Source organism: Poecile atricapillus, chromosome 5 (assembly GCF_030490865.1).
Source record: "Poecile atricapillus isolate bPoeAtr1 chromosome 5, bPoeAtr1.hap1, whole genome shotgun sequence".
NCBI classification, from domain to species: Eukaryota; Metazoa; Chordata; class Aves; order Passeriformes; family Paridae; genus Poecile; species Poecile atricapillus.
The window spans coordinates 32,796,213-32,808,342 of NC_081253.1; the positions used below are offsets into that span (position 1 = coordinate 32,796,213).

General features: G+C 41.0%; 1 protein-coding gene across 4 annotated transcripts in view; it reads right to left on the bottom strand.

The window, feature by feature from the left end:
* ADARB1 (adenosine deaminase RNA specific B1) overlaps positions 1 to 12,130 on the bottom strand; it is a 57,005-nt gene that overhangs the window by 19,862 nt on the left and 25,013 nt on the right. For all 4 annotated transcript variants that reach the window (XM_058839531.1, XM_058839529.1, XM_058839533.1 and 1 more), the window contains one exon: positions 7,388 to 8,319. In XM_058839531.1, coding sequence (XP_058695514.1) covers positions 7,388 to 8,319 — 932 coding nt within the window. The remainder of the gene's footprint in view (positions 1 to 7,387; positions 8,320 to 12,130) is intronic.

The window sequence follows — 12,130 nt, forward strand, 5'->3', positions numbered from 1 at the left end:
TGTCTACCAAAACAAGGTCAAACAGTACTAGGCCAAACACTGAAGTACCTAATGCCCATGAGCCTGATGAACATTTGAGGCTTGGGAGAACAATTGCATAGACAGATAAGTCCATATTCTCATGCTCAAACCTCAAAACACATCATTTCAGTATCCTCAACATTGAGCCTGACAATAAGATTGAAGTAATAATCCATGCCCCTCAAAAGAATCTTTTATAACAATCTAATTCCTTATCTATTATATAAATAAGGGCAATTTTGTTTTCAACCCTAGTTTAATACTTCCTATATCCTATTTTTACAAGACCTATACAAAGTTAGGAATAGAAAACATCAGTGCATAAGCCCAAATAAGCTATCTCAAAATTAGGAAAGATTTCTGTCTTTCAGGAAAACTTGAACACTCACTTCAAGTCAGTCTGTAAGTGGGAGTAACTTCTAAAATGAGGGAAAACTTCTAAATAGCAGTCCTGCTCCTGTAGACAGACAATTCAGTTCAGCAGCTAATCTCACCTGTTGTTTGCAAGGCAGCTGGAGCTGTAACTGCTAGAAAAAATGAGTCTAGACCAAATTCTGAAAAGAAACTGAAGCCAAGGCAAGCATGTGTTAATAACCAGCAGTATTTGAGATGTTCTAGGTGTGCACACCTGGCCCACAGCTTCACACACCACACAGACACAGGTATTGGGTCACACCCACCAGTGATATTCAGATGTTGAGTGAGGCACTGGAACAGAGAAGCTGTGGCTGCCCCATTCCTGGAAATGTTCCAGGCCAGCTTGGACAGGGCTTGGAGCAACCTGGGACAGTGGAAAGTATCCCTGCCCATAGCAGGGGGTGGGACTGGATGAGCATTAAGGTCCCTTCCAACTCAAACCATTCTATGATAGAGATGTATTAGATGCCCAAGGGAAAAAGGGAAAACAACAAAATAAAATAAAGAAAAAAGAAAAGGGGTTAAAGGCCACCAGCCACATTCACCCCCATTTCCTTAACAAGGCTCATGAAAACCAGCAGCCTAGAAATGACGTAGACATGCTCTCAATGTTAACTTTGTTTTGGAAAAGCTTTAGCAGCCAAGAAATAACTAAAGCTTGGCTGTCATGAATACAGAGCTCAGCAGCTCTCACCAGAGCCTGACAGAAAACAGTGACCAGCAGTCAGGTCCCAACTGCACCAGCTTCATCCACGTTTTGCAATCACTTAACTTGTGGAATCAGAACTCTCGACATTGCAAACACCAATTTTCTTCAAACACTTGAGTGGACTTCAACTCAGAAACTCCATCTATTTTTCAGGAAAGCAATTTGGCTCAGAGGTCACGAACATGTCTGGTCAGGCACTGATTTTCAAACATGGTCATTCTGTTGGTGGACCTAAAATTGAGTTACAGTCCATGTTCTGCCAGCATAACCACCACACAGGACTAAATCTGCATTTAATTGTCCTAGTACTTACCTAATGCAGAAAGCTGAACTTTAAGGTAAATACACAAAATAAAAGGCAAATAATTTAGTGGTTTTTAATCATCCTGGTCTTAGAAATGGAAAATTAAGACACAAGAGGCTTACATTAAGCTCCCCGCAGCCATAAGGGCAGATCACTGTACAGCCAAGGCACAGAATCCCCATTCCAATGTTTTATCCCTAGTCTCACTGCATAGTTATGGATACTTGCTTCCCAGTTGCAAGTTTTATGCCCTCATTTCTGTAATCCATCTATTTTCTGCTCTGCTCTATACTGTGATGTGCTGGACAGCACACTGTAAAATCATGCTGAATGACATTGTGATGGAATATAGATACTATGAAACAAACTATTCCAGACAGGAAATGCTTCAGGTTACTTCCAACCCAAACTATGCTATGATTCTATGCTTAATAGAGGCTTCAAACCTGCTAGAAAAGGTATCCAGGGAATAAACAATGTTTTTTGACTTTTCTCAAAAAAAAAAAGAAAAAAAAAAGAAACAAGGTGGTGGGTGGTGATGGGTATCTGGAGGAGCTTTCCCCAGCTCTGAGAACTGAACATGCCATGTGTTTCTGGGAAGAAATCCATGGCCACTTTCCCTGCTAATGCCACTGACAAAGAATCCCTGAAAGGCTGCTGGGTAGTAAGCTTGCATACAGGCTGGATCCATTAGCTTTTTCCAGAAGAATCCTGAGGAAACTGTGGTGTTGGTATACAAAGGAGCATGCAGTGAGCTCCTCTAGGAAGATGTAAGTTGGCACAGCAGAACAGGATGGAGCTGCATCTCACAGAGCCTGGAACTAAGCTGTTGGCAAGGAAATTTGAAAATGCTTGGATGAACTTAGAGCCAGACACTGGGGAGGACTCATAAGAAAGACTTAGCAGAACTCAAGCGAGACAAAATGAACCTTGGAGATGCAAACAATCCAGGATGAATTGGAGAGGAGGAAAAAGAAAAATCACTGCCAGAAAACAGGCAGATACATTCAAGATTTGTTATTTCTATCTGATACAAATTGTGTGACAACAGCTGGGCAGTGAGGAATAAACACTGGTAAATGCCTATAGATGCAGTCACTAGGATTTTGATCTTTGATAAGAATACTGCCCCAATAAATTAGAAGAATTATCCCCGTCTCCCAGGCAGTCTATGTCTATTATATTGACATAGTTAAGGGCATGGAAGAGAAGGGAATAAGGCAGCACCAGGAACAAGACTTACTGGCCAGAAATTACATCCTGCTGGCCCATCTCAAAACCATGGACTTGAAGCTGTTTCCACAGGAACCCCAGGCCACTGACTGGCCTGAGTAGGGATCTTTCACATCACATTCTGACTCTATTGCCTTTTATATAAATAAACATTAATTGGGACAGAAATTGAACTTATGCCTCACCTTCTCTGTGAATGCTCTAAAATCTGACACAGTTTCTCTACCCCTGCATTAAATCATTATTCCAACTTGAGTAATTCAAAAAAGGAAAGACCTAAAATATCTGACAGTTGGCTCAGTAAGGCATGTGAGCTCCAAGTTATTTTGGGTGCGTTGTTCCCTTCTCTGATGAAGTCACAGTGAACCCACTCCTTTTCTACACACACAGACTGGTTTTGGTTAAATACAAATGTTGCAGCAATGCTGTAGCAGAACCACCCTGATCATTCACACTTGAAAATATTCTGGAGCTGATGAAGTTCAGGTCAATCTGGAACTGAAGGAAGACCTTGAATGACCATGGAGACCACCCAAGATGAATGTTGGTGATCCCCTGAACAGTGGGAAAGGCAGCAGCAATAGCTCACAGCTCTCAAAGGAACTAACCCAAGACATCTCAGTCCTTTGTGCTTTTCTTAGATCTCCAGGGACCCTTCTCAAGCAGAAATATTCTCCCTTGGTTTGTTTTGGTTTTTTTTTTTCTTTATCTTCAGAGTTAATGGCTTAAGTGAACTTCCCTCTGCAAGTAAAATCAAGGTCAACCAGATCCTCCCCTTTAATAGTGACCAGCACACACAATTCAGAGAAGTTTCATTGTAATGATTTTAAAAAACTTCTGCCTGTTTGTAGAGTCTTTCACTGCTTATGCTGATATATCCTGTATATTTCTTCCAATTTCACAGCAATTATTCCAAGACATAATTAATGATATTTCCATAAATACATTCAATATTACATTTTTCCCAGGTTTGAATCCATCACATTCTTATTCTCCTGTATACATTAAGCAATCCATTGCTATAACTGCCTAGAACTCCTCTGTACCTCTCCAGAAGTAGCTTTCCCAGATCTCCAATAATGTTCATAATTATTTGTGTAGCTTTTATATATTTGAATAATTTTTTATACTTCCCCTTGCCCCAGGTTGAACCAGGACTAAAAAAAAGCACATCAGGTACAAGTAGCCATTCAATACTGGTTCTCATCCCATTTCTCCTGCTTAAGGTTTTGTTTCAATGTCTGTCCACAACAACAGAAAGAATACATTCAATTAGGTGAATGATTAATAATACTCTCTCTAATGATGTTTTTCAAACTTATCTCATTTGCAGCTACACTGTTCATTTATGTAGCTCAATTTGCTTCCTCTCACAACAGTCAAGCTTTCTAATTTAAATAACTATATTTAAGCTTCAATGTGTACGATTTCAATTTCCAGCTCTCTGCACGCCTTGACTAATCAGTTATCATTTTAAGTAAACAGTTTGAGGAAATAACATTAGGAAAACCTCCAATATCAGCTTTCTAACATAAGCCCTTTGTGGCCTGAAGAGGTGATACCTCCAACCAGCAGGATCCCACTGTCTGATGGAAAACTTTTCCTTGAGTGACACCAGCAGCCTGGACTGCTGAAAGTTTGAAGCATATACTGGGGAATTACTGCTGCTAGTATGTTCTTTTCTCAGTTTTATTCCAAAGCATTTGGTACTGGCCTGAGAACTTCTTTTAGGGACAGCACCATGCCATCTTTGACAGAGGTGTGAGACCCCTCCAGAGAAGGCCACCAAGATGTTCCAAGAGCTGGAGCCCCTCTGGAGACAGGCTGGGAGAGCTGGGTGTTCACCTGGAGGAGAGAAGGATCAAGGGAGACCTTAGAGGCCCTTCCAGTGCTTGAAGGGGCTCCAGGAGAGCTGGAGAGAACTTCAGGCAAGGGCCGGGAGTGAAGGAGAAGTGGAAATGGCTTCCCATTGACAAAGGGCAGCATTAAATGGGATATTAGGAAGAAATTCTTCCCTGTGAAGGTGGTGAGGTCATGGCACTGAGAAGCTGTGGCTGCTCCATCCTTGTAAGTGTTCAGGGGCAGGTTGGACAGGGATTGGAGCAACCTGGAATAGCAGGAGGTGTCTGCACACATGGCAGGGGGTAGGAATAACAATCTTTAAGGTTTCTTCCAACCCAAACCATTTTGCCATTCTATGACTTTTTTGATCAGTTCACAAAGCAGAGCTAACCATAAAAATATTGTCTGTGTTTTGGAGAGGTAAGTCCCTCTAATGCAAGTGTGACAATCTGTTCAATACCAACACACCCACTGCCAAGGTGTTAAATGCACAACTGCTGAGTTTTTCAGTGAGACATTTTTACCCACTCTGAGGTACATGTTGAGTGTGTTCCTAATTACACATTAATTACTAGCAGTGAAATTTTTTTGGTGTCTGGGGTCAAATCTACTTTTAAAAGCAGCACAGAGATGTTCCTCACTGCAGGAAACCTTCCTTCATCTCTGACAACAGACCAAGCTGTGAGCAAGCAGACAAGCTTGAATTGAACCACAGGATCAACACCTCAGTAATCCCCTGTACAGACCACAAGATTATTCTCACATCCATTTCAGAACAATCAATTTTTGATTTTAACAACCCTTCTGTACCATTTGATACTTTGCACATGTGTTTCTGCATTTAACTCTCTTTGGGGCACCTGCAGCTCTCAGGACATCTGCTGGGGTCACGGATAGACATCTAGCCATAGTCACGACCACCACCATCACAGGGAACATCTCCTCTCAACTCCATTCTTCTCACCACAAATGAGCTACAGGCAGGTTTGGACCTGCCACCCAGGCAGTCAATTCCAACATCTTCATGGGCACAACCACGCTGTACTTCTTTTATTTCCCTTAAGCACTTGGTATTTGAATTTTTCCTCCCCTCACATATTTCTAGCTTTCATTTTTTCCAACACAATCAACATTTTTTGTCCACTGATTGTATCAAATCCTAGCCCCATTTACATCATTCCTGCAGTCTCCAGTTTTTGTGATTTCACCCACTTTAGGATTATTTCTGAATTTAACACTTTTTTAAACAGTAAACAATGTCTAAAATAATTAAACAACTCACAGACTTCTAAAAAAAGATAAATCAAGCAGGACCTGAAAACACCACAAATGCTTAAATCATTAAATGCATACCAGACCAAAACCACTAATATGTAAAAGACCTAATGTAATTCCAGTAACAGCTAATTATAATTCAAAGCAAAGCAACACAGTGAAGTGCTTGATGACATTCTGATGACAAGATGAAAAGCTCCTGAATAAAAAAATTACTTGAAATAGGGTCTAAATGAGGCAGCACCCATGTAACATCTTTCCCAGCTCAGCTTGGGTTTTTCACACTTCCCTCTTCCAGTTTTCACCACTTTACTGATGCAAGAACTAATTACACATGAATTACTAGCAGTGAAATTTTTTTGGTGTCTGGGGTCAAGTCTACTTTTAAAAGCAGAGAATGCAGTGTGAAATCACTGAATCTATTGAAGAAATTGTAAGTACTTAAAACAGCATGATCCTGGATTTGAAAATGAAGGAAACATTCATCAGTAACACACTTGTGAAACATTAAAATGAAACCCTAGAGGAAGGCCTAAAATATGTATAATATCCACCTATTTTATGAAAACAATGTACTCAAAATAGTCACATTTACTTATACTCTTTGACCCCACATTATTATATCAGAACAGTATGTTAGAATTTTAATGAAATCTACAACAGTTTTGAGATATAAAAGGTCAAAGCCTTGAAATTCTCATAATAAACAGAAAGCTGCAAAAGAATTCACAGACAAATATTTTAATTTAGATGGGCAAATAATATCATTAAAAAGACCCAACAGATGCAGTAGAAAGACAGTAGTCTAACAATTATTAGTGTAGTTTGACTGGGAAGAAACATAAACAAGAAAAGAGTGGAGAATTTTTATGCATTAAAAAAATTCAAAATTACTCCATTCTAGTGACTTCAAATTTCTGATCTGTGTCTGGTATGCTGGCTACCTTCCCTAGTTCATTATATGACTTAAATTATTTCTCAACCAGATTTACTTGCCTAAGTAATTCCCATATGCATGTTAATTCATTTGCCTAGAGCACAACCCTTCAGATGACAGCCACTCAATCACACATCCTGGATAAATGCACATGGAATGTGTCACACCCTGGAAACCAGGGGCAATTGCAGCAGTCTTACTTAATCTGACCTTGACTTGCAACAATTTCTGTTTGCAGGAGAGAATGATTTTCTTTTCTGCTAAAAACTGTTGTATCAAATAATAACTTCACTTAAAGCAGTAATTCTCTTTTGAACTCCATCTAAGTCTTGCTGCCTGAGATGAGCAAGATGTGATTCAATCTTTCCACAGCACAAAACGTAATTCAAGCTGGCACTGGTGCTCTCTAACACAACGTGAAAACATCAGAAACAAAGCCTCTTCTCCGTGCAAGAAAATACAAATTGTCAGAAGCTGTAACTGCATAAATCACCTAATACAAATATACATACACACGTATGTGTATATATAAAGAGACACACACATATCTACAGAAGCAAAAATGCTGTTCAAACTGATTCAATACACATGACTTGACTCCTTTTGGTCATTACCCAAAGCCATCCACAACACCCAAAGGGTTTCTCACCTGTGGCAAGTGTAACTGGAGCCCCTCACTGGGAATGGGCTGGCGAGATGGAGTCTGGTCCAGCTGCATGTTAAACAGGGATGCCAGGGCTGACTGAGCAGCCCGAGCTTTTGCCAGCTTTTTATTCCTTCCTGAGCCTTCGAAAGTCTGACCGTCCACCGCCACAGCCATGACAAAGTTCTTGGCGTGGCTCTCTCCGCTCTCCGAGAGGAACTCGTACTTCAGCCCCGGGCGCAGCTCGTTGAGGATCATGACGGGGTTCTTCCCGCTGGCCATGGGGTAGGGTGAGGGCGGGGGGAGAGGCGACTGGGAAAGGCTGCTGGCTACGGCAGACGACGGCAAGCCGTAGTCCCCGCTGGAGCCGAAGGAGCCGTCCCCGTTGGAGCCCAGGTAAAAGGAAGCGTCAGAAGGGACTGGCGTCTCAAACCCATTGAAAAGGGTGTCGGGGAAGTCTGCTTGGTCAGATGTGAAGTCCGTGTTGACCGACAGAGTCCTGCCCATGGCCAGGTGGGCTTCTGAGGCATTTGGGAACTGGACAAAGGAGCGCAGAGCCTTTTCGGCAGCGTGAAGCTTGGCTTTCTTTTTTGTTGGGCCAGACCCCTCAAACACCTGCCCATTGACTTCCACTGCCATCACAAACATAGGGGCGTGGACCGGCCCTGTCTGGGAGAGGAGTTTGTATTGTAAACCAGGTTTAATCTCGTTAAGCTGCATCAGGGCGTTCTTTGGCAGAACAGGGCCGGGCGTTTTCTTCCTCTTCTTGGGGCGAAATCTGGAATGGCCATTGTTGCCTTCCTCCAAAGGTCTCTTCCTGCTGCTGCTGCCACCGCCGTTGGAGAGTGGGGTCCCCTCGCCAGGCCCCTGCCCGGCACTGTCCTTGGGGGGAACGTTGTCCACATTGCGGTTTTCTTTAATGTCGGTGCTGCTCGAACCTGCGGTGCCCAGAAAGAGTAACTTACAATGCCTTCGGTGCAGGATCTTGTAAATGCAAAATTTATAGATTCCTTTATCTCTCTTTGTAACTGGTTAAGTGATGTGTGCTCACAGGTTAAAAATTTTTGCAATACAACTGGAGATGATGATAATGTAACACAACCTCTCAGTAATTCAAGAAGTAACACACTCAATCTTCAAACTACACACTTGATACAACTGCACAGCAAAAAGTCACTACAACTTTTTTTTTTCATTTTAATTATGCTGGAACAAAACTTTTCCTTATAAAGTTATATTTAGCCTCAAAAACACTTTAAATCAACAGTATAAGCTACAACAACATATGCCCACAAAACAAACAACTACCATAAGTAAAAATGGATGCCTAAGACCACAACTCTGAGCCAGATATTTAATTCTAGTTTATTATCTGTTTAGTCATGTTATTTTTCTTCACGCAGTGATTTTAGTTGCTTAAATTTAAAAACTACATAAATAAAACCTTCATTCAGAAAACAATGAAAACTAATGAAAAACTGGGCAACTCTTTAGTAGGTACTATGTCTGAAGAGTGTTTGCATGTTTTTGTTTCTCTTTAGCTATTCTATATTCTTCAAATTCAGTGGTTTTTTTATGCTTTTTCTAAACATTCATTTCACCTCATCCCAATTTTCTCAGGAACTTCAGCTGCCCCCTGTGCCAGCAGGACCACAAAACTACATATTTCCACACAGCCTCCTACCAAAAAAAAATCTCTTATCATTTGCAAGCATAATTCCTTGTCAAGAAAACTGTTGTCATGAAGTTACAAACCCGAAAATCACTAGAGATCCTCTCTAAGGCTAGACAGGACAAAAGTGTGACAAAAGTTGCACACTCACAGTGCTAATATTTTAATGGGAGGGCAGGGAAGACAATATAATACTAATTTAATAATTTGTTTTCAAAAATATAAGTTGGGGTAATGATATGTCAGAGCTATATATAAGGAATTAAATTTGCTTTAAGTTCAAAGACCTCATTTTCACCCTGATGAAGAAACTAAGGAAATTAACTATTTGTGCTTTCTACTGGCATTTGTGAATGAAAAGGCAAATGTTATAGAACAAGTATTTTTAATTCTCTTTTAACAAAACTTCAGTATATCTATATTACATCTACACTGATCCAATGGCCATTGAAATTAGAGCAAACCAGGTGGAAGCTCTCTTTCTAAATAAAGTGACAAATTCCAGCCACACTTTCAGTCTCCCCTAAGAATCCCCTACCATGCACACATCACTTCACCCAGGTTACAAAGCTGATGGAATGGTTACTAAATTTTCATTTATAACATCCTCCAGCAAAAGCTCGATAGGTTACTCCTTTCGGTGCTCAAAGAGAAAAAAAGGAAGGAAAAAAACAGATCAAAAGAAAATGCCAAAGTAGGAACACATTTCATTAAATCACAGCAGCACAACAAAGAATTGTACAGTACTGATCATGCAATTAAGTCAATTAAATTTGGTCAAGAATTGAAATTCTGAAGCATTTCATTGCTAGAAATCTGCAGTATTTAATCAAGGAGCTCTTGTTCAGCAACAAACGTATTGCCTGGAGAATGAAGGCTACAGGGCCACAACTGTCAACACAGTGTTCATGTATATATTCCTTATAAAAATATCTATCTATGGTGGAGGAACATTTTTAGATCTTTCCTTACAGTGAGTTTCTTACATCTTATCTAAAACACTGCCCTTACTGGTGGCACCAGGTATTTGTTATCAACCACCAAGACCTTCACGCTAAACAGAAATAATTATGTTAACGCTAATTAATGGTCTCTGGTTTAATTTCTTTTTTATATAAAAACCACTACCAGAAACCACAGAAGGAAAATAGGAGTTGAATAGACTCCAGCTGAACATTAAAAAGAAAAACTTTTGCATATAAGCGTGGCAGCTGGAGGAACTCCTTTGTCAGGTAGAGGAAATCATATCCTGACAGGAGGGACTCGTAGGGAGCAAGAAATAAACTTGCAGGCTTACCTTGGCTCACTAAGAGAGAAGGGAAGAAAACTACTCCTTGCCTGAGAGCTACTAGGCTTTGTTAGCCTTGGAGAATCTGCAGGGTGGAAGAAACTTGGAGAGGAAGAATGTAGGGAGCTGATCCTGAGTCAAACCAAGAGACCAGGAAAGGAGGCAACTGTGGAGATGATCCAAATCCAAATTTGTGATGGAAAAGTGAAAGACTTTCCGTGCAAACCCAAAGGGCCTGTGCTTATTTCAACCCACAGGGTCACTGGACTGCAAGGAGAGGTCCCTCCCTCTCAGACCGAGGGTGCAGGTACATTTTTGGTCCTTTTTGTAAGCCTGTCTGGCCCAGCAGTGCTGAGGCTCTCTAGTTACCCGAGGGCTTGGGAAGATTAGTCAAAACATACGCTGTTCAAGTCAGAGATGTCACCTCCAATCTTGTCCATGTTCAGACATGGAGCCTGCAGCACAGCCTTTCCCTGCATGCCTTTTCCAGGCATGCCACCCTCCCAGGGAAGTCAGGAATGGCCCTCCTGCCTCTTCGTCACCTTGCCCAGTTCCCCACATGTGACAGGGCCACCAACAGACCCCAGGAGAGGGTATCACACCAGCATAAGGACCCAATGACCCTCCCCAGGGCAGCCTTGCAGCTCTGTTTTCTTCCAGAGGTCAAGGCAGGGAGCCACATGTGCTTTTTTTTCCCCAAAAAAAAGTTTCCTAATGGCTTCTAAAGACCCCATAAACCCATGGCATCCACGATGTCCTGAGCAAGGTTCTTCAGCATTTCATTACAAATGGCATGAAAACATCTCCCATTGCTTTCTTTGATCCTCCACCTGACAGCCCTATTGCATTTACTGGCATTTATTTGCTATTTTTTAAAGTTTTATGATTCTAATATGTAACACTGGATGTCATGCATGATTTTACAGAAATCTAGTATTTCCAATCTTTAAATTTAATTTTTCAAGGAATTAATGCTTTAGAGAGACCTTTGAAGTCCATCATATCTGCTGTGTATTTAAGGCTTTAAAGTAGCATTAACACAAAATAAACACTTGATGACTGAGATCCTGTTTTCTTAAACATTTATACAACCCATGATTTAAAAACTGCATATTTTTCATTAAATTGATGTATTTTCTAGTCATTAAAAACAGCTGGCAGCTTCAACTAGGTATTTGAGTTATGTCTGTGGAGGCCACCAGAGTAAAAATCATAGCTGACACCAACAACTTCAGCAGAAGGACAGTCCTGCCCCCCAGATTTTGTCTGAGCGCTTACAAACCCAAGAATACTCAAAGCAGGGAACAGGTATGGGGAATTTTTTATGCCAGTAAAGAAATACATCTTCCATCTGGACATGCTGGTTTATTTTTGGGTTTATTCCCTGTAATTAAAAAGCATCTGCCATTAAGATGCTTTATCCATTGGGGACCTTCCATTACCTGCTTGCTGAGAGACACTCCCCCTGCTCTGTCGATCTGGAACACAATTCATTAAATTTAGATGACTCTTAGCTGAATCAAAAGATGGTTCTAGCTATCCCTTATACTGCTGCTGTCATTTAGTGGCCTGGGGAAGTTCTAAATAAGTAATTTTTTTCATTTAAAAACAAGCAGAAAAAACCACATGCTCTCTTCAGAGCATCTTTTAGAAAAAGGAGAAAACAGATCAAAGAGAAAGGTCAGGAGAGTCACACGCTTGTGTTCCAAGTGTTCAGAGTGCTGCAGACACACCAGCCACGCAAAGCAACCAGAAACAAACACTCCAAATAACCATCTCTTTCCCCAAA